A 23,453-nucleotide genomic window follows, 5' to 3' on the forward strand; every position below is an offset into this window, starting at 1 on the left:
TCTACAATAGTAAAAATAAAGAAAAACCCTTGAATGAGTAGGTGTTCTAAAACCTTTGACCAGTTAGTGTATGTCAATAGATCTGCCAGAAACACATAGGGAGACTCGTCCAAAATAAAGAAGACCACAAACATCGCAAACAGCAGACTCCTGGCAAACATCGAAACCACGAACGTCTGGGCTTGGTTTTCACATGGAACGAGAGGGCAGCTGTGTGTCCAACACCAACAAAAGCAGTGCACCACAGCAAAGCTTATGTTTGGAAAGCTCCTCGGACATCCCCAGAATAACTATTTTTGTGCGTTCTAAATGGCACCATGCTCCCTATATAGTGCACTACTTTTGACCAGAGCCTGTTACTGCACTATATCAGAAATAGGATGCCATTTAAGACACAAGACTTGGAACATGCCCTATACACAAGTCATATTTCCACTTTAGAGTGTTGTTAGTCAGCCAAAATAGTGACAAGCCAGGTTTTCAGATATCAGTGAGGCCAGAGAGAGCAGACATATCCATAGAGTGGATCCAAATTCAACTCACAAATGGGCCCAAATGAGCATCAGTCATGTCTGTGTCAAAAAATAACAGGCAAAGTTAAACTCTTACGAAACAGTTTACTGAATCCCTCAGAGTTTGTGTAAATAGTTGTCTGCAAGACTTAAGTGTCTGCAAGGGCATGTTTAAAGGTGTCCTCACCAAAACAGTGTAAGCTTTAAAATGTTCTAAGATTGGGGCAAAGGTTTAGTTAAGTTGGGGTCATTGGAACCGTGGCTTGATGAGCCAATAGCATCTTTAAGGGAAAGTCTCTTGTCTGGGGATTTTTGGGTTGAGGGGGTTATTAAATGGAAACGCTTTTGCCTGGGGGTTGTTGGGTTGGGACAAGGGGTAGGATTTAGGCTTCAGGGGTTAGGGCATACTGTGATTGGCACCTTTGCTCAGCAGTCCCAGTCAGGTGTATAGCCGTCTCCCCGTGGGTGAGTGTGGGGGTCTGTGAGCGATGAGGGGGGTTGTAGGGGTGACGTTCATATTCCTCCTCCCTCTCCTTCCACTCCTGCCACCAAGTGCATGCCGGAGACAGCTTCCCTTCCTCCTCTTTCCTCCCCTCCATTTCTTCCTCCTTCTCTTCTTCCTCGTGTTCCTCTTCTGACTGATTCTGTGGTTTGGGAAGGGTTTGGGCTTGGAGCTTGGGGGATGGGGACTCTATAGTGGCTACAACTGGGGGTACTTCTAGGGTGGGGAGTTCAGTCGGACTGTTATACACACACACGCACACACACACACGCACGCACACACACACACAAAGGGCAATCCCAACAACACCAACATGCAACCACGACACAGGTGGTACGACACAGCATAGCACAAACCAAAGCCACAACACATACGCGAAACACACAGCCGTTACCACGAAAGCCAGCCACAGAGTGTGGTCATGTGGACAACGACAATGGGAGTAGTAAATAGAAACCCCAACACACCAATGGAAACATGCCCGGTGGGAAAGGGGGGAAAAGGAGGAGGAGCAAAGAAAGAAGAAAACAAAAACAAACATCACACGTGATAATGACACAATCTCAAATCATTTGAACAGTCACTGAAAAACAGAACCCCAGCTGAACGAAGGATAATGTACTGGTCAGTATTGGTCAGTCAGGGACCCGGTGACCTCAATAAGTAGCTCAGGCCAATCTCATGATGTCATGCAAGCGCAAGCACAAATACACACTCGCACAAGAACACACTGACAAATGGACACATATAGTAGTCATGGACGTACTCAGATAGGTATGGTGTGACCTTACACACCCACATGCAGGTTTAGACTTATGTGCACCGATACACACACACACACACACACACACACACACACACACACACACACACACACACACACACACACACACACACACACACACACACACACACACACACACACACACACACACGTGCCTTATTCACTTCAACTGACAGGTTTAACTCTTTCCAATTTCAACCTTGCACAGAAAAACAGACACACACACGTAGAGGAAAGATGATTTCTGCTGAATGCTTCCGGGCTCGAAGAAGGTCATCCCTCCTCCTTATTGAGAAGCCTGTATCATCGGTGTGAGAGTGGTGTGTAGGTGTTATGGCAAAAGTCAGGTTTAAACTAATGAGATTAATATCAAACCAAGCCATGTCAACAAGGTCAGATACAGGAGCAAAGGCCCAATTTAGTAGGTGATGTCTAGCGTAAATAAATATACACACACATGCACACGCACACACATACACACACTCGTACGTACAATACCAGTCAAAAGTTTGGACACAACTACTCAATCAAGGGTTTTATTTTTTTTTAAACTATTTTTTACATTGTAGAATAATAGTGAAGACATCAAAACTATGAAATAACACATATGGAATCATGGAGTAACCAAAAAAGTGGTAAACAAATCCAAATATATTTTACATTTCAGATTCTTCAAAGTAGCCACCCTTTGCCTTGATGACAGCTTTGTACACTCTTGGCATTCTCTCAACCAGCTTCACCTGCAATGTTTTTCCAACAGTGCTGAAGGAGCTGAAAACTTTGTGCTGAGCACTTGTTGGCTGCTTTTCCTTCACTCTGCAGTTCAACTCATGCCAAACTATCTCAATTGGGTTGAGGTCAGATGATTGTGGAGTCCAGGTCATCTGATGCAGCACTCCATCACTATCCTTCTTGGTCAAATAGCCCTTACACAGCCTGGAGGTGTGTTGGGTCACTGTTCTTAAAAATGATAGTCCCACTAAGCACAAACCAGATGGCGTATCGCTGCAGAATGCTGTGGTAGCCATGCTGGTTAAGTGTGCCTTGAATTCTAAATAAATCACTGGCAGTGTCACCAGCAAAGCACCCCCCTGCCATCACACCTCCTCCATGCTTCAGGGTGGGAACCACACATGCATAGATCATCCGTTCACCTACTCTGCGTCTCAAAGTCAAGGCGGTTGGAACCCAAAATCTCAAATTTGGACTCAGTCTAAAGGACAGATATCCACCGGTTTAATGTCCATTGCTCGTGTTTCTTGGCCCATGCAAGTATCTTCTTATTATTGGTGTCCTTTAGCGGTGGATCTTTGCTGCAATTCACCCATGAAGGCCTGTTTCATGCAGTCTCCTCTGAACAGTTGATGTTGAGATGTGTCTGTTACTTGAACTCTGTGGAGCATTTATTTTGGCTGCAATTTCTGAGGCTGGTAACTCTAATGAACTTATTCTCTGCAGCAGAGGTAACTCAGGGTCTTCCTTTCCTGTGGCGGTCCTCATGCGAGCCAGTTTCATCATAGCCCTTGATGGTTTTTGCAACTGCACTTGAAGAAACTTTCAAAGTTCTTGAAATGTTTCGGATTGATTGACCTTCATTTCTTAAAGTAATGAGGGGCTGTCGTTTCTCTTTGCTTATTTGTTCTGTTCTCGCCATAATATGTACTTTGTGTTTTACCAAATAGGGTTCTTCTGTACACTACCCGTACCTTGTCACAACACAACTGATTGGCTCAAACGCATTAAGAAGGAAATAAATTGCACAAATGAACTTTTAACAAGGCACACCTGTTAATTGAAAGGCATTCCAGGTGACTACCTCATCAATCTGATTGAGAGAATGCCAAGAGTGTGCAAAGCTGTCCTCAAGGCAAAGGGTGTCTATGTTGAAGAATCTCAAATATAAAATATATTTAGATTTGTTTAACACTTTTTTGGTTACTACATGATTCCATATTCATAGTTTATGTCTTCACTATTATCCTACAATGTCGAAAATAGTACAAATAAATAAAAAACCTTTGAAAGAGTAGGTGTGTCCAAATGTTTGACTGTACAAGTGTGTGTGCACAATGCAAGCTTATGCACATATGTGCACGCACACACACACACAAGCACGCACACATACACACACACACATATTTTTTTGCCATCTAATGAAATATTACAAGATGAGCGGAACAAGACAGATGTTTGTTTCATGAAAACCTCAATACTCTGTCAACAGAGTCATATAGTAGCAAAAATCGGTCACACATTTTAGTAGTCACCTATTTGTGTCTGAATAGCAAAATGCCTCGCCAGTTGCTGGCTTTTCTCTCAGTGCTTCAGTCTCGGCCAATCCAAACACACATCTGGTCTCCATCAGCCCATCCCTTCATGCCACCACTATATACACTTTCTATTTTTCCTTTTCTTAAACATGCGTGTTCCACATCAGACAGGACATTCCCAGTCTCCCTTGTGCAATGGGGGAATTACAATATGAAGGAAAATTGGCTGGAGGTAGCTGATTTAAAGTGCTGTGTCAGGGCTGGTGGAAGAAACAACATATCGGTGATACGTATAGAAGCTAGACACTTCTAGAAAAGAAAGAATAAGTGAGTTTGCTTTGTCTCGATGGTACCAAAGAAAGTGCTGTTAGCGTGAACATTTTGGGCTAACGTTTGGATTGATTGAAAACGGTTATCACTTTAGTGAACAATACTTTCTCAATATACTGTATGACAAATATTTATAACCAGCATATAGATAGTGATGACCTTCTACTGCTATTGAAATAACCCCTCACACTATCTATTGGCTTGGGTCTGTCTATATTGTTCTGTCAAAGTGTAGCAGGTGTTACAGGTCAGTAAAAGTTCCCCACGGAGGAAACAGTGCCAACAACACATTTAACAAATTACACCATGGCTATGATTCAATATCCATACTAGCATTCCACTTAGAATCCAATACATTGCTTGTGGATATTGGGACAGAGCCTACTACCTAGCCTTCAATCTATCACTTCTACCACTACTACAACTGCATCCTCAATGCTCACCTGAAGGGTCTATTGCTTCCTATGGGCGAGGTGGCGGTACTCCAGCTCTTGCGGCCGCCCCCGCCCACTCGGCCACCGTCCTCCTCCCGACCCTCACGGTCACCCCTCTTCCGGCGCAGCGGTGTGGGCATGTAGCCACTGGCATTGCTCTTGTTAGGCAGGTACTGGTTGAAGGGCACCATCACTCTGGGCTCGCTCACCGAGGTCCGCCGTGCCAGCATGTCATCCTTGCGCACGTCCGGCAGCTTCCTGCCCCCGTGGGGTCCGACGTCGGACTCTGAGTCGCTGCCGCGGCCTGGTGGGTGCAAGAGAGGGAGAGACTTTGACTTTTGATCCGTCTTCATTGAGACCTTCTCATTTGCTTAAAACCACCATGAAACCTTGGCCCACCCCCGTGAGAGCGTGCGTGTGAGAGAGAGAGAGAGAGAGAGAGAGAGAGAGAGAGAGAGAGAGAAAGAGAAAGAAAAAAGAGAAACAATAGAGAAAGAGGGGGGAGATAGAGACAAAACAGAAAGCAAAAAGAGAAATAACTGCTTAGGTTTTTAAAATTCTACATCAGTAAGCATATTTCCATAAACAGTTTTTAGGCGGGTAAAGTCATACTGTCAACAACGACAAAAAACACAACAGCTATGATGGAAACAGGAAGTGTCTGTACAATTTCAGAAATGTTGATAGACAATCTGTCCGTTTGACAAGGTAGTATCTTTTTGTGTCGGTAAAATGAATTATGCGACAAATTGCGGTGGAAACCATTTAATGTTGATAGATTAACCATGTCGAGGTAAATTTGCAGTCGCGCGATGCTATGTCGTGTTGTCGTCCGACTATGACTTGAAAAAGCATGCACCGTTTATTAGGCTACAGATGAAATCAATTATGATGAACATGACAGGATGGTGAAAGTACTTTCCATTAAATATTGAGGGTCTTCATTTGTATGCTAGTGACATGATGATCATGCTGCCAATGAACAAATAAGAATGATCTAGCTCTTATCCATCTCACCTAACCTGTCAACTTAATCAGCGAACTGTTGTTTAGAGAGCATGCACACATTTGCCATTTTTATCGCAACAGTTTGTCTGACAAACCCATTGATAGAATGGAAAATGCAATGGAAACGCATTGAATTAGTTTTTTTATTCAGTACATGATAATTTTAGCGCAAAAGTGTTTGTTATGTGCACCACGTCATCACGTAGTGTACATAAAGTCAGTTTCGATGGAAACAAGAATTAACATGAATTAATTTGTCTAATAATCTGTCTCAAATTGGATGGAAACCTAGCTAGTGTTTCACAATCGGGCCACTTTCATTGGTTTTTCATTTCAATTATGCTATCCAATCACTGACCTCTGAAATTGGACAGATGTTACTGAAAGTAGTCCCAGGTAAGCTAGAAACATCCTAATGGTTATATATCCTCACTAAAATGGACAATTGAACAGCAAGACATCTTCTAGATTGTCCCTTTAAGAGCTCTGAGTCTGAAATAGCCATAGGCTGTATAACAGGAAATAAACCACAAGAATCAGAATGAAAGAACATTCAGGAGTCCCCCAGGACATGGCCTAGATGATAATGTGACTTGCCGGTCTAGCAGTGAAGTAATGTTTTAACCACCTATGCACCTTACCCGCTTTTCTCAAACAAAAATGTACAGTAAACTTTTTATGGGCTAAGGTAGATACTTTAGCATTGCTCTTGCAACCATAAATCAACCAAAAATGGTTGGAATACCAGTATTTGAAGGGCATTAGACAGCACATACAATATCAATCATCTTTAAGAGTTTACTCTTTCGCGAACTCAAAGGCACTTGATTGCACCGCACGGTTGAAAAGAATGCATTTGATGAAAATGTTTGCCACAATATCAGCTTTTTCTGTCGGCAGTAACACCTGGTCATGCTGAAGCGCATCCCTCAAGGTCTCCCCCCTGCTCCACCACGTAGATTCCTCCCCAATATGTTCACCACATGTGTTCCTAGTATCCCACCCTTCCCTAAAGAGCACAGTACCACGTACACTCTGTGCGATAGGTTAGGTCAAGCACACAATCTCCTCTGTTTGTCACATTCACTGTTGCTGAGACTGAATCTTCTAGAGTCAACCAGTTCACTTAGTACTTTTTATTCTAAGAGTTTAAGTCTATCTAGAACCTAAAAGGGTTCTTCGGCTGTCCCCATAGGAGAACCCTTTAAAGAACCCTTTTTGGTTCCAGAAAGAAGCTTTTTGGGTTCAAGGTAGAACTATTTCCACAGAGGGTTCTACATGGAACCCAAAAGGGTTCTACCTGGAAACAAAAAGGGGTATCCTATGGGGAAAACCAAATAACCCTGCTTCCCAAATGGCACTCTATTCCCCTTACATAGTGCACTATTTTTGACGAGAGCCTTATGGATCCTGGTCAAAAGTAATGTACTATTGGGTGCCATTTGTGATGCAAAGATTGACTTTATGGTAGGATCTAGGCTAGAAAGAGGCCTCAAGCTACTTCTGCTTCAAACTGACCGTTGATTCTAAAGTAGAGGCGTTTGACCATTCAACTGCTTCAACTGAAGCAGGTGCCACTCATGCATGCAGCCCATATTGACTGACATGTGGTCTACTGTTAACATGTGTGCACCATGGTACCATACACTGTAAAGTAGGGATGCATGATATATCGGTGAATCGTCCGATATTAGCTAAAAATGCCATCATCGGTATCGGCCCGATGTCTAGTTTAACGTCGACGTGCAAACCGATGTCAAAGCTGACGTGCATACCTATATAATGTAGGTACATGACGTAATGACGCCACGTAAAATGTTGCGCTACACGTGCAACACAACATTCCTAACCTGGCCCACAATGTCTGCTGTGTGGATCGAGCAGTCAACAAGTCGAGCAGTCATTTGAATGAGTAAGAATATTTCAGCAAGACAACTCAAAGGCGAAAACCATCAACGGCAAGATAATGGAATTCATTGCCCCTTGACAATCTGTTGTGAGTGATGTTGGCTTTCGCCAACTGGTCGAGCACCAGTACACACTACCAGGTGCGTTATTCTTCAGATGTCACCCTACTGGAGTTCCACAGTGATAGCGGCACTGCGATTAGCTTCACGACCAACAAACTATGGAATGGTGTTTGGGTCTTTAAGTGTCAAAAAGAATGTTGTGAGTTCTGAATTTGCATGTGCAAGCTAAGCGCCACCACTACTATCAGTAGCACAGTCAGTGCTGTACAACGATGTGTTTACAATACCGCGTTGGTAATAAAGCATTATTTGTTCGACCGCAACTTCTGGGGTCGCTAGCTAGCTTTAGCTTGGTACCTAGCTAGCACCGATACAACCAGCCTGAAAACAATGACCAGTAGAAACTGAAGTTATTTTCATTATTCTTAGCAATGATTTAGGAATCCTTGTGAGTAAGTATTAGCTCGGTAGCCACTTGTTGCTCGCCTATTGAACTTCAGTTCATGAAAATATATAGCTAGTCAGCTACTTAATCCTGTTGCCCAAAGCTAACGTTATAAGCAGCCAGCTAGCTTCATCTGGCTAGTGATGCTCGACCAGAACGGGTCATGTGTTGTGAAGCTAGCCACAATAAGGATTAGGCACAATAATGGAATTTGCGGTTTGCCTTCAAAATAAAAGTACCTTGAAAGTGATGCCAAAGGTTACAATTGGCGGAATCATGCCAGATTTAGACTATATAATGTCAAACAAGGTTGGAATGTGAAGCAATGTAATAGGGTGTCAGTCTATTCGGGTGACACCCACAGAACCTTGTAACCTTAATTAGCTACGCAAGCCAATTAAGAACAAATTCTTATTTACAATGACGGCCTACCCCGGCCAAACCCGGATGACGCTTGGGCCAATTGTGCGCTGCCCTATGGGACTCACAATCATGGCCGGATGTGATACAGCCTAGTTTCAAACCAGGGGCTGTAGAGACGCCACTTACACTGAGATACAGTGCCTTAGACCACTGCGTGCATGTGTGTGCATTAACTATTTAACTGTACTAGAATGCTTAAAAGGCCGCTAACATTTTTAATATCGTTATCCTGTTTTTTTTGGCAAAGAAAATATCGAATATCGGTATCGGCCAAAAATGTCATATCGGTAGATCACTACTGTAAAGACCTGTATGAGAAATCTTGGACAATGGGTCAATGCCATACCTGAATCTCAATACTGTAGGTTCCCGTGTTTCTTTATCTTTCTGTATGATACCATGGGGTCACATATGTTAGTACTAAAGCATGTGCTGGTGTGAGTTTGTGTGTATCAGGGTCGTTGTGTGTGCATTTTGGACAAGCAAACTTTTAAGAAATGAACTTTAAAACACGTCGGGCATGCGGAAAAACTGTTTTTCCCATCTCAGGCATTAAAATCCCTTGAACTTACCCGACCTTTCAAAAGTTTGGGGTCACTTAGAGATTCCCTTGTTTTTGAAAGAAAAGCTAATTTTTTGTCCATTAAAATATCATCAAATTGATCAGAAATACAGTGAAGACATTGTTAATGTTGTAAATGACTATTGTAGCTTGAAACGGCAGATCTTTAATGGAATATCTACATAGGCGTACAGAGGCCCATTATCAGCAACCATCACTCCCGTGTTCCAATAGCACACTGTGTTAGCTAATCCAAGTATATCATTTTAAAAGGCTAATTGATCATTAGAAAAGAAAAACGAAGCTAATTCCCTTTAGTTCATTCTCTTGATTGTTGGTGCATTGGGGGGTTCTTGGGGGTGGGGAATGGAATTAATTGTATTTTTATTTTTTTGGGGGGGACTGTGGGAGGGGTCTCAAATGGTTGAGGGACAGCTATTGGGGAACTGTGTGTGTGTGTGTGGGGGGGGGGGGGGGGGGTATATTTTGCAACACTCATGTTCACATTTTTTGGCATGGTGAGAGATCTGTCAACGTGCCCTTGAGCAGGGCATTGACCCTGGATGCTTCTGTGTGTCACTCTGAATGGGAGTCTGTTGGATGACTGGTATGACGTGGTTGTTGAGCGGCTTCACTGCAAGTATATTGTATGTTTTGGATATTCAATTAAAAAAAATGTTTTAAATAAATAAATAAAGCTTGAGGTGTTCGGATCACAAAGAAGAACATTCGTGAGACGCAGAAAAAATGTAAAGATGCTGGAGAAGTACTTGACACCGTCTGTCAAGCATGGTGGGGGCAATGTGATGGTCTGGAGGTGCTTTTGGTGGGAGATTTGTACAGGGTAAAAGGGATCTTGAAGAAGGAAGGCTATCACTCCATTTTGCAACGCTCCATTGTGCAACGCTCATGTTGAACACTATTATTGCACACAGAGTGAGTCCATGCAACATATTGTGTGAGTTGTTAAGCACATTTTTACTCCTGAACTTATTTAGGCCATAACAAAGGGGTTCAATACTTATTGACTCAAGACATTTCAGCTTTTCATATTTTTATTAATTTGATTTTTTTCTTGAAAAACAAAGTTCCACTTTGACATGATGGGGTATTATGTAGGCTGGATAACAGGGTTGAGGTGAAGATCAGCCATTTCTCCTCATGTGGTGAAGAGCATTGGACCACATGGTGTAAATTAAATGAGGAACTATACATATCTTCCACACCTAACAAATAAAATCTTTGCTAACATTAATTGAGGGAACAGAGTTGACGTGTTGAGCTAGACCACCTCAGTCAAAGATAAACTGACCATAAAATATAAAATATAAACTGACCATAAACACAGAGAATACTAACTTCCTTTCCTGCCATGCTGTTCAGGAGGCCCAAACGAAGTCATGTGCCGTGAAACATGTAACTTGGTGGAATGGTCAATTATTTTAAAGGGGTAAATTGTTTGCATAAGAGGGACAGACGTAAATGCATCACTAATCCCATAAATCTAAAAAAATATCTTCAGAAATGTCTTTGTTAAAACAATAAAATAACTAGATCTTTCCCAATTTTTTTTTGTTTTTATTGAATATTAAAACATAGAATCTACCTGCAGCGAAGACGCTCAACATTTACATTACATTCAGTCATCTAGCAGACTCCCATCCAGAGCGACCTACAGGAGCAACCAGGGTCAAGCACCCCGCCCAAGGGCACGTCGACTGATCTCCCACCAAGTCAAAACTGGGACCCGAACCAGCAACCTATCGGTCTCCAGGCCAAGCTCCCAACCGCCAGGCCACCGACCATCCAAGATCCCCCGCACAGTTCCCCGGGAGCTGCTCCTCAACCATGAAAGCCTCCCCGTGCAACCCCGCCCCCCCCCCCAACCTCTCCCTCCATTCTGTGTGTATGATATCATGGTTCCACACATGTTAAAGCACTGCTGTGTGTCTGTGAAGTTCCTTGCCACGAGATTACAAATAAAACACATTTCAATGACATCATGCCACGGCGATTACAAATAAAACCCATTTCAATGACATCACATAACCCACTGTACTCAGCTCCATAGTTGTTGACTGTGGATGGAGCGGCTTTAGCAGATAAGAGAGGGAAGAAAATAATAGGGAAGGGAAGACTAGAATAGGGATAGAGTACGGTAGCACAAAGATGTATATTTATCCACAATGTGTGCTGATCTACATAACTCTAACAAAAGAGAGCTGTCGATATCAAATTCCTTTTGGAGATTAAATTAAAATCCCTTGTGACCTCTAATTGTTTTTGGGATGGACTAAGTGAACTTACAGAGTGAGTGTGAGAACTGCATTGGCGGTAGCAGCATAAGAAAGCCCTGGACCATGAAAAACTAGTTTGGTGTAGCTATTTTGTATAAACAGTGATCATTTGGAGCCTTTCTTCTTGGTGTAATCAAACCTTGTATCATTGGCAGATCTCTGGTCTGCTCAGCTGTTCTCAGATCTAGTGTGTGGGCCTCTTGGAACTGTTCTAGAGTCAGAGTTAGATGAGCCCAGTGCTGGAGATGGTCTGGACATGAGGCACCATGGCATGGATAGTGAAACACATTTTAATGTACAGCTGGCCTCACTAAATTAATTTCGCCAAAACCACTCAATGTTAACCTACATAGAAAACCCAGCATCAATCAATGAATGTTTCCCTATAAACCAGTAGCAAACAAACACCAACTACTTAACGTTTTATTACAATCCAATAGCAAACCAAACATCGACTTCTACAAACTCCCTACAAACTCAATATCAACCACTCAGCCTTTAGCAACAACAATAGCAAACCACACATCAACCTCTCCAGCTCTAATCACTTTCACCCATAGACAACCTTTTCCTCCACACTTCCAGTTCCTTCCAAACAATAACACACCCTGGCCCCAGACAGGAAGCTTGGCCTCCCGTCCCATCTGTTGCAATTCGTTTTTTACAGAATGTCAGCCCAAGCATACATTTGTTGACGAACGTCATAACCTTTTTACAAGCCTCCGGGTAAAAGTGAAAAGGCTGCGCTGCAATACACTGTGTGGTGCTACGCGACGTCTTTCTATGACTGCCATGACATTACAAAGCGACTTCTGATTCAGCCAAGCTATGATCCAGACTCCATTCGTGTCTTTCGACGCAGCGAGTAACTATTCTTTACAGTTGTTTCCCGACATGAGACATTTCTCACGGCATCAGATGTAACACGCAACACTTGCAAACACGGTGGAGGCATTGCAATATGGACGCTTGCACCCATTGTCCGGTAATGGAAGGACGTGCACTAGCACCACCCACAGCTAAACACACACACCGTCTAATACAGTATAATACAGTGAAAAACTGATAGTTGTTTGGCCCAGCAATAAGTGCGTTAGGAATTGTGAGAAAAGAGAGAAATAGAGCGTAGTGAGAATGCTGTTCATTGACGATACAGCTCACTGTTCATCACCATAGTCCCCTCCAACCATGGGACCCTGGGACTGAACACCTCCCTCTGTAACTGGATCCTGGACTTTCCAATGGGCCGACCCCAGGTGGTGAGGGGAGGCAACATGACCTATGCCACGCTGACCCACAACACGTGGGCCCCACAGGGGATGTGGGCTTAGACCCATCCTGCACTCCCTGTTCACGCGCGACTCCAACACCATCATCAAGTTTGTTGGCGACACGACGATGGTGGGCCTGATCACCGGCGATGATGAGACAGCCTACAGGGAGGAGCTCAGTGACCTGGCAGTGTGGTGCCAGAACAACAACCTCTCCCTCAATGTCAGTAAGACCAAGGAGCTGATCATGGACTAGAGGAAACAGGCCCCCATCCACATCAACGGGGCTACAGTGGAGTGGGTCGAGAGCTTTAAGTTCCTCAGTGTCCAAATCACTAAGGACTTAAAAATCAAATCAAATCCTATTGGTCACATACATGTGTTTAGCAGATGTTATTGTGGGTGTAGCGAAATGCTTGCGCTTTTAGTTCCGACAGTGCAGCAATATCTAACAAGTAATATGTAACAATGTCACAATATATACCCAATACACACAAATCTAAGTAAAGGAAAGGAATTAAGAATATATAAATATATGGACGAGCAATGTCAGAGCGGCATAGACTAAAATACAGTAGAATAGTATAGAATACAGTATATACATGTGAGATTAGTAATGCAAGATATGTAAACATTATTAAAGTGACATTATTAAAGTGACTAGTGTTCCATTTATTAAAGTGGCCAATGATTTCTAGTCTGTGTATATAGGCAGCAGCCTCTCTGTGCTAGTGATGGCTATTTAACAGTCTGATGGCCTTGAGATAGAAGCTGTTTTTCAGTCTCTCTGTCCCAGGTTTGATGCACCTTCTGGATGATAGCGGGGTGAACAGGCAGTGGCTCGGGTGGTTGTTGTCCTTGATGTCCTTGATGACCTTTTTGGCCTTTCTGTGACATCAGGTGAAAACTACCTGCCCTCCTCCTCATGCTTTCTTTATTAAAACTGAACACTATAACAAAATAACAAAGGGAACAACCGAAACAGTCCTGAAAGGTGCAAAACACTAAACAGTAATTAACTACCCACAAAAACCCTGTGGGGAAAAGCTACCTAAGTATGGTTCCCAATCAGAGACAACGATAGACAGCTGTCCCTGATTGAGAACCATACCCGGCCAAAACAAAGAAATACAAAAACATAGAAAAAAGAACATAGAACACGCCCACCCAAATCACACCCTGACCAAACCAAAATAGAGACATAAAAAGCTCTAAGGTCAGGACGTGACAGCTGCACCAATTGAGAGCATCTTGACTGGCTGCATCACTGCTTGGTGTGGCAACTGCACCGCCCTCGATCCCATGGCGCTACAGAGGGTGGTACGGACAGCCCAGTACATCACTGGGGCCGAGTTCTCTGTCATCGAAGACCTCTATATCAGGTGGTGGGAAAGGAAGGCCGGTAATCGCACAAAAGACACCCAAGCCATAGACTGTTCTCTCTGCTTCCGCATAGCAAGCGGTACCTGGAGCATCAAGTCTGACACCAACAGGCTCCTGAACAGCTTCTATCCCCGAGCCATAAGACTGCTAAAGAGTTTAACAAAATGGCCACATAGAAGGGTCAATGCAGATAGCCTATTTCATTTTTTTCTCTATGCACAGTTTACACACATTTTACACACACGCACACACACACACAATATACGCTGCTGCTACTCTGTTTATCATACTGTATATCCTGATGCCTAATCACTTTACCCCTATACATATCTAACCCTACCACTCCAGTGTAAATATGGTATTGGCACTAACCCAGGGAACTGACCCTATATATAGCTACTGACCCTGGAACTGACCCTGTATATAGCTACTGACCCTGTACCTGACCCTGTATATAGCTACTGACCCTGGAACTGACCCTATATATAGCTACTGACCCTGGAACTGACCCTGTATATAGCTACTGACCCTGTACCTGACCCTGTATATAGCTACTGACCCTGTAACTGACCCTGTATATAGCTACTGACCCTGGAACTGACCCTGTATATAGCTACTGATCCTGGATCTGACCCTACTTATAGCTACTGACCCTGTACCTGACGCTGTATATAGCTACTGACCCTGGAACTGACCCTGTAACTGACCCTGTATATAGCTACTGATCCTGGATCTGACCCTACATATAGCTACTGACCCTGTACCTGACCCTGTATATAGCTACTGACCCTGTAACTGACCCTGTATATAGCTACTGACCCTGTACCTGACGCTGTATATAGCTACTGACCCTGGAACTGACCCTGTAACTGACCCTGTATATAGCTACTGATCCTGGATCTGACCCTACATATAGCTACTGACCCTGTAACTGACCCTGTATATAGCTACTGACCCTGGAACTGACCCTGTATATAGCTACTGACCCTGTAACTGACCCTGTATATAGCTACTGATCCTGGATCTGACCCTACATATAGCTACTGACCCTGTAACTGACCCTGTATATAGCTACTGACCCTGTAACTGACCCTGTATATAGCTACTGACCCTGGAACTGACCCTGTATATAGCTACTGACCCTGTATATAGCTACTGATCCTGGATATGACCCTGTATATAGCTACTGATCCTGGATCTGACCCTACATATAGCTACTGACCCTGTAACTGACCCTGTATATAGCTATGGATCCTGGATCTGACCCTACAAATAGCTACTGACCCTGTAACTGACCCTGTATATAGCTACTGATCCTGGATCTGACCCTACATATAGCTACTGATCCTGTAACTGACCCTGTATATAGCTACTGATCCTGGATCTGACCCTGTATATAGCTACTGACCCTGTAACTGACCCTGTACATAGCTACTGATCCTGGATCTGACCCTACATATAGCTTACTTACTTTTTCGTGTTGTTCTTATTTCGATTTCTTGTATGTTTCCGCTCCAGTTGACTTTTTAATTGATTTGTTATAGTACAACTGACTGATACAGAGAACTGCATTGTTGGGGAAAAAGCAAGCAAGAAAGGTGTTTCACTGTACTCGTGCACATGGCAATAACAACTTGAAACATAACTGAGCCACAAAGGTCAAAGATGGACTGGCAGCTCAAATAAAATCTGTGTGTGTGTGTTTGTGTGCACATATGTATATTAAGAGACGAAAGCAGGCTAGAGTCACTCTGGACAGGATGGTGCGGTTACGGTTAGGCCTCACTCTTGGCTCAGTCCCCCTTGAACAATCAGGTTTTGAAAATGCCCTGGTAGGACAATCAATCATAGGGCTTTAAAATACTGGGCATAAGAGTTTTCCTGGCTTCTCTATCCATGCCTGGAAAACACATAAAACATTCATATCATATATTTTTCCTCTGTTGTGTTTGATGGAGCGAGTTCCTCTGTTGGGATGGCATTGATAGATATGTTGCAGCTGCTATACAGAAGATGGTCCTCAGCAGCAAGCTGTTTGCTCCTATGGTGCCAGTAAAGCAATTACAGGTGTGTTTTAGGACCATGTGGCCGCCTTTGAGATGGAGGTCAGGCTGTTTGCAACCAATGCTTTTCTAAAGCCGGTGAGACATGTTGAATTTGTTTTCATCCTATGAATTTGGCTCGGTTTGGGCCATTAGCTACAATGACCCCATTCCTGAAAGGTAATCCTCTCAGGAACATATATATGTTTTCTGTTGCCCTCTACAATGGCCACAAGCCACGCAGGACTCGTTAGAAGGGACTGTGACAAAACCGCACTCGGGGGGGAAAATAATTGATCTTCCTGTTCTAAGAAAGATGAAATTCACAATGGTCCAGATGATCTTCCTGTTCTAAGAAAGATGAAATTCACAATGGTCCAGATAATCTTCCTTCCAACACCTCTCTGATGCATTTTAAATCACTCTGGCATTCTCATTCAGACAGAACTTTGGCATGACCCGATTTGCCATATTTTATTGTCACAGTATTTCTAAGGCCAGATTAAAAGGTTTCATCAATTAATTTGTACACAATCTTTTCGGATACCCCCAAGTGTCCTAAAATAGAGAACAAAATGGTCCATGTTGTCACTATCTTAAAACAAATATGTGTTAATAAGGCAGTAATACAATACAGAAAATGCTTTTTAGAGGAATTTACTGTAGGCTACTTCAGCATTGTAAAGGTCTGCCCCCCTGCCTCTAGCTCTCACCATTCCTAAAAAGTGGTTATCAATCAAAGCCCTAATTAAAAGGTGCTTGTCAGACCAATGTGTCGGACCAATGTCATTACAAAATGCAGCCTAAATCACATGAATCAGCCAATAACTCCTCCTTCAGATAAATACCTGTGTAGCTCCTGTTCTGAGCACTCCTGTTCCAGTTTTCCATGTAACCTGATAGAAGTCTACGGGGGCAAGAGAGACTGTCATCCATAGTTTTGTTTAGTTTCAAAAGCCACTGCTAACTTGAGCTACTCCATGACCAAATCAAAGACTTGATTTGAAGTTACTCCGAGCCGATTTGGCTTCTTTTGAATATGGTGAGCTTGTCCGTATCACACTCCTAGTTTTTTGGGTTATTGTTGGCTTAAGTTAACTCAAATTGGCAGTGGCTTTTGAAACAAATCTGAACCATTGATGTCTCTACTGACCCCATAGATTACTTTCTTGGTAAATGACAAAACAGAGACTGAAAAAGTGAAGATATCTTTGAATAACTATATATACATATATACAGTGGGGCAAAAAAGTATTTAGTCAGCCACCAATTGTGCAAGTTCTCCCACTTAAAAAGATGACAGAGGCCTGTAATTTTCATCATAGGTACCCTTCAACTATGACAGACAAAATGAGGGAAAAAAAATCCAGAAAATCACACACACATATATATATATATATATATATATATATATATAAATATTGTCTCCCTAATAAAGTTAGATGATATTTGATAAAGAGGTCTTCATAAAGACCCCAAAATATCAAGTCTTTGTACTTTTCTTTTATAAGAGTTTTCATTTGTTAGACTATTTGGTTCAAGGTACAACACAGTCAGCACGTTTACATAATTCATAAATCGATATTAAACTGATTATGGCAGAAGGCTGAGTGGGGCATTAGTCATGTAAACGCCTTACTCTGCTTATCTTAATTGGCGTAAGGTCAAAATCTAAGTTAGCATATGCAGATTATAAACACCTGGTTTTATGAGCAATCTTTGAAATGATTAGGACATGTGTACTGCTTCATCAGCGTTCCAACGTGGTGGTATTTGATATGGGCATGTGCCAAAAGCCTCCTTCTAATGCGCGAGTGAAGTGAGTTCGGGGGGGGGGGGGGGGGGGGGGGATGAAATATGCATCTTATAAACAGTTATCACACAAACGTTCTACATCAGAACTCAGAATCAAATAGCCAGGGCGCAGCAGGTGTTTATTTATAAAGGACCACAGGAAGAGGCAGGTAGCTGGGTCCAGGGGCAGGCAGAAAGTCATACACAGGGGGTCCAAAAAGGCAACAGTACAGGCAGGGAAAAGGCTAGTAACGTCATCCGGGAGATCAGGCAAGAGGTTGGTGACAGGAAATCCGATAGGCAGAAGTACAGGCAGGGAATAGGCAAAAAGGCGTCGTTAGTGAGAATGGCCAAAAACTATGATACACAGGAGGACTAATACGGGAAAAACAGGACTCTGAATAGAAGTGTCACAAAACAAACAATACCTCACAATGATGGGGTGCAAAGAACTGAACTAAATAGTGTGTGATCATGACATACAGGCGTGTGAACAGGTGATCAGAATTCAGGTGAATGGGATCTGGAGAGTCAGCTGCATTCAGAGGATCTACGTGTTTGAGAGTGTGAGTTGGGAGCAGACAATTACAGTCCACTGTGGTCGGACGCTTATTTGATTGCCGATTTTGTGCATTTATCAAAAGTCCCATCGGCTAACCTGATTTCAGATGTGTCCATGTAAAACAGGATTATCAGGGAAATCGTTCTAGATGCAAAGCATGTAAACGTTTGAAACAAACTATTAATTCATCTGACTATCCACAATAAATGTATTATTGTGTGCATGTAACCGTGTTCATTGTTGATTATCGAATTACCTTTGTTTGGCCACTTAACAATCAAATAATATATATTTTTTAAGGATCTCTTACCTAGCTTGATTACTGTGGCCATTTTTGCTACAAGACCATGGGTCATGTTCAATTGGGTAGAAATGCAGGAAATGGCCTTTAGATGACCCTTCACTAGGTTTGGACCCCCCCCCACCTCTAAAACCAAAGTTGAATTTAACCACCAGCTCCTGTTAGCCCCGTGTGTGCTGTAGGACTATAGAACTATATCAATCATTACTGGTGTGTGTGTGTGTGTTTGTGTGCGCATGCTTGTGCATAAAAATATAGGCACAAGATTAAGTGTGCACCTATACAGTATGACAGGTAGAAACACTCACAGGCAGAAACACTCACACCCACTGTGACTAATAGGTATCAGTCCCAGGTATCATCATCTTGTGCAACACCACTCAAGACTGGAACAGATGAGATGCCGTGTAAAACACGACTCCACTGAAATATGTTGCAACCTGTCAGTCAAGACTGCCATCTCCTCTCTCCACCGCCTGATTTCAATGTGTTTTCTCTCTCTCTCTCTCTCTCTCTCTCTCTCTCTCTCTCTCTCCACATGTCTCTTCAAGAGGGCCTTCAAAGAGATGTAACCCATGGCAACAACTCTAAACAGTCAGCCGCAACACCAAACCGCCTTTGTACAGATGTCAATAGCAGAGCTGGGCTGAGCTGGAAGACACCCTGCCAGATGATTTCATTGATACGAGACAGGGAGAGGTTGAAAAGTGCAGATAGGGACAGCTAGTTTCACGTCAGCTGATGGCGACCTTCCCCAATGATACTGTATGTGCAAAATGGCTGCCATGCAACATTAAAGTGCACAAAGTAAAACATTGGTAGAGGATGAGGTAAGTCACGATGTGCTATGATGATACATGAACAAAATAGTTACAGCTATGCAAGCGATAAGCCCCTATAACGAGAAAGGGTCATATTCATTAGTTCACACCTTAGCGCACCGTAGAAAAAATCTTTAGCGACAGAATTCAATTTTTTTTACAACAAAAACGAAGTTCAGGTAGACCCTCCCCGTCTCGGTCCATTTTTGTCCGTTTCGTTTCTAGTAAATATGACCCAGGAAGCACCAGAAAGTATGCGACAGTAAAAGCATGTGTGGTGTGACCTGTCCGGGCGTCTAGCGTCCTACCATCACTGCCGATGCCGCGGGCGACCAGTACGTCCGGCGAGGGCGTCTGTCTGGAGCGTGACCCGAGCGAGTCCAGGCTGTCGAAGGAGTCCTCTCGGCCGTGGCGAGGCGGGGAGAGCGAGTCGCTGCGCTCCGAGTCCCAGCTGTCAATGTAGCCGCTGTCCCGTATGCTGCGTTGGGGGCTCTCCGTGTCCTCCGCCTCCTAACACACACACACACAAAAAAACATCCACCACATCAATGTACATTTCTTTTGTGTTGAGATTATCCCAATATCCCATCCAATCCAATCCGGATCCATCACTCACCATGATTCCTCCAACTTGGATAATTACATTAACTTCCTCTCCCTCTCTCTGATTTGAATAGATGTTCTACCTCTGTCTCTCTCTGTGCATCTATAAGCTGCAGCAGTGTGTCCTGGTCTGTGGCCTCCTTGGTTTCCAGCTCTTAGAAAAAGCTTTTCCTTCCCGCCTGCCTGAGGAACATCCTGGTCTTGCCTTGTTTCTCTTCCTCCCCTCCCAATCCCCCTCCTGGCAGCCACCTACCCCCCTCTTTAACCCCCCTCTCTATCGCCTTGCTTTTACCCCTCTCTCCTACTCCCTCTCGTCCCCTCGCTCTTTCTGTCTCTTTCCCTCCTTCAGCCCCTCTCAATTCAATTCAATTCAAAGGGCTTTATTGGCATGGGAAACATATGTTTACATTGCCCAAGCAAGTGAAATAGTGAAATAAACAATACAAAATGAACTGTAAACATTAAGCTCACAAAGGTTTCAAAGGAATAAAGACATTTAAAATGTCATATTATGGCTATGTACAGTGTTATAACGATGTGCAAGTAGTTAAAGAACAAAAGGAAAAATAAATAAACACATATGGGATGTATTTACAGTGGTGTTTGTTCTTCACTGGTTGCCATTTTCTTGTGGCAACATGTCACACATCTTGCTGTTGTGATGGCACACTGGTATTTCACCCAATAGATATGAGAGTTGATCAAAATTGGATTTTCAAATTCTTTGTGGGTCTGTGTAATCTGAATCTGAAACTGAATCAGATTCAGCCTAATTCTGCTCTGCATGCATTATTTGGTGTTTTACGTGGTACACGGACAATATTTTAGCAGAATTCTACATGCAGAGTCTCTCTCCCTCCCTCCCTCCCTCCCTCCCTCCCTCCCTCCCTCCCTCCCTCCCTCCCTCCCTCCCTCCCTCCCTCCCTCCCTCCCACTTCAACCCCTTTCCCCTCCAATTTACTCCCCCTTTCTCTTCCTCTCCCTCTGTGCCAGATCCTGAGTGAAGGAGGATGCTCGGGTCCTATTTGTCTGACCTTGTGATGGGTGTGGGGGGAGGGCTTGTGGGTATTTTGGGTACAATGGCTAGCTTTGAGTGGCAACTCTGGGGGGGGGGTCTTACTTATTGGTCAGATCAGCCTGTGAACCCCCAAGCTGAAACCTGGGTGAGCTCAGACAACAGCAGTGGTCCTGGAGCTAAAGGGCGTGCCGGCTTTTGTTCCATCTAACACACCTAGAGCCCTACTTTAGGAATGTGTCTGGTGGCCATTGAACTGAATAGCCTTCAGAGAGCCTCACTAACCTGTAGAGGACACTTTGGCCCTTTTTCAGGTAACAAACTATCATGTGTTATTTTCAGACAGGATATTCAACTGATCTATTGACTGAATGTTATTTTGTCAAGTTAAATGACTATTTGTCTACATCAACACTAAGTTTACATCATTTGAGCCTCTCACCACTACAACAGCTAACACATATCACTACATCTCCTGTATTACGTACAACATTATTTCATAAATATATTGAATCTCTCTCTCACTTTAAGTCACTGCCTGTTATCTTTTGTGAAGTGGAGACGTGGCCCGGTTGTGGTGGATTATAAGGACATCTGGGAAAGCATTCTAGGCTTATTGGTCATTTCTCATTTGAAGAGAATAGCAGTGGGGGATGTCAAATTGCTGGGATGGAAGAAATGGCAGAGGAGTGACATCATGCTCTGAATGGGGGGGGGACCGGTAGCTACAGCCACGTCCCTGTCTGTCCCTCAATGTCTGTCAAAAGCCAAAGTCCAGGTTCCAATAGGCCTGCCTGTCACTGGTTCTGGACAGTGGTGGAAAAAGTACCCAATTTTCATACTTGAGTACAGGTAAAGATATCTTAATAGAAAATGACTCAAGTAAAAGTCACTCAGTAAAATACTACTTGATTGAATGTCAAAAAGTGGTTGGTTTTAAATATACTTATGTATCAAAAGTAAATGTAATTGCTCAAATATACTTAAGTATCAAAAGTAAAAGCAAAAGTATAAATAATTTCAAATTCCTTATATTAAGCAAACCACATGGCACAAATATCTTTATAAATGTACGGATAGCCAGCGGCACACTCCAACACTCCAACAAATAATTTGTGTTCAGTGAGTCCGCTAGATCAGAGACAGTAGTGATGACCAGGGATGTTCTCTTGATAAGTGTGTGAATTGAACCATTTTCCTGTCCTGCTAACTGTTCAAAATGTAACAAGTACTTTTGAGTGTCAGTGAAAACATATGGAGTAAAAACAACATTATTTTCTTTAGGAATGTAGTGGAGTAGAAGTTGTCAAAAATATAATTAGTAAAGTAAAGTACAGATACCCCCCCAAAAACAACTTAAGTAGTACATTAAAGTATTTTTACTTAAGTACTCTATACCACTGGTTCTGGAAGACCAGCAGAAGGCCTGAGATCATCACTAGACAGACAGACGGACGGACAGACGGACGGACAGACAGAGAGAGAGAGAGAGCTCATTCTCGTCTAGGGACAACTCCATGAGGAGGGGAGAGAAGAGGAGATAAAGGAAGTTGTGAAACAATGAATGCACCCCGAGGAGAGCTTGCATAATAACACCCTTATGTCTGCAAAATAAAACATATGCTTTGGTTGGACAGTGCCTTCTTGTCTAATATTCCTAATAGTACAGTCACTTAGCAACTGCAAAAAGTACCTAAAATACACAGCCCTTCGAGGAATTGAACCCCCAACCTTAACATTGTTAGCACTACAACACAAGCAACTGAGCCTCCACAAACCCCAGGGTTTATGACATCTCATAGCCTTACGTACCTTTCGCATCTGTGACAGCAGGCCTTCGAACTCCTTCAGGTCAAGTGTGGGCCCGTTGTAGGAAATGCAGCTGTTGGCAGCCCGGCCCAGCCAGTATATGGTAATCAGAACCTGGGGAGGAATTACAACAGGAGGAGGATTTAGAGCCAGTATTAACAAGACAATGCATTAACGTCACACTCTGTAGTTTTCAATTCAATGGCAGTTCATGTCCAATTGACCCGACCACACAGTTGACCAACTTTTGGCAACACTTTTGGCCTAACCAATTCCCAGTGGTCTCATACCCCATAGCTTGTGCACAAGTGGTGT

General features: G+C 43.2%; 1 protein-coding gene across 17 annotated transcripts in view; it reads right to left on the reverse strand.

The window, feature by feature from the left end:
• The window catches only part of LOC109905296 (LIM and calponin homology domains-containing protein 1), a 142,728-nt gene that overhangs the window by 31,751 nt on the left and 87,524 nt on the right, over nt 1-23,453 (reverse strand). For all 17 annotated transcript variants that reach the window (XM_031790284.1, XM_031790277.1, XM_031790275.1 and 14 more), the window contains 3 exons: nt 23,142-23,252; nt 20,020-20,221; nt 4,842-5,136 (listed from right to left, as the gene is read on the reverse strand). In XM_031790284.1, the coding sequence (XP_031646144.1) occupies nt 4,842-5,136; nt 20,020-20,221; nt 23,142-23,252 (608 nt within the window). The remainder of the gene's footprint in view (nt 1-4,841; nt 5,137-20,019; nt 20,222-23,141; nt 23,253-23,453) is intronic.

Source organism: Oncorhynchus kisutch, linkage group LG15 (assembly GCF_002021735.2).
Source record: "Oncorhynchus kisutch isolate 150728-3 linkage group LG15, Okis_V2, whole genome shotgun sequence".
Classification (NCBI taxonomy): Eukaryota; Metazoa; Chordata; class Actinopteri; order Salmoniformes; family Salmonidae; genus Oncorhynchus; species Oncorhynchus kisutch.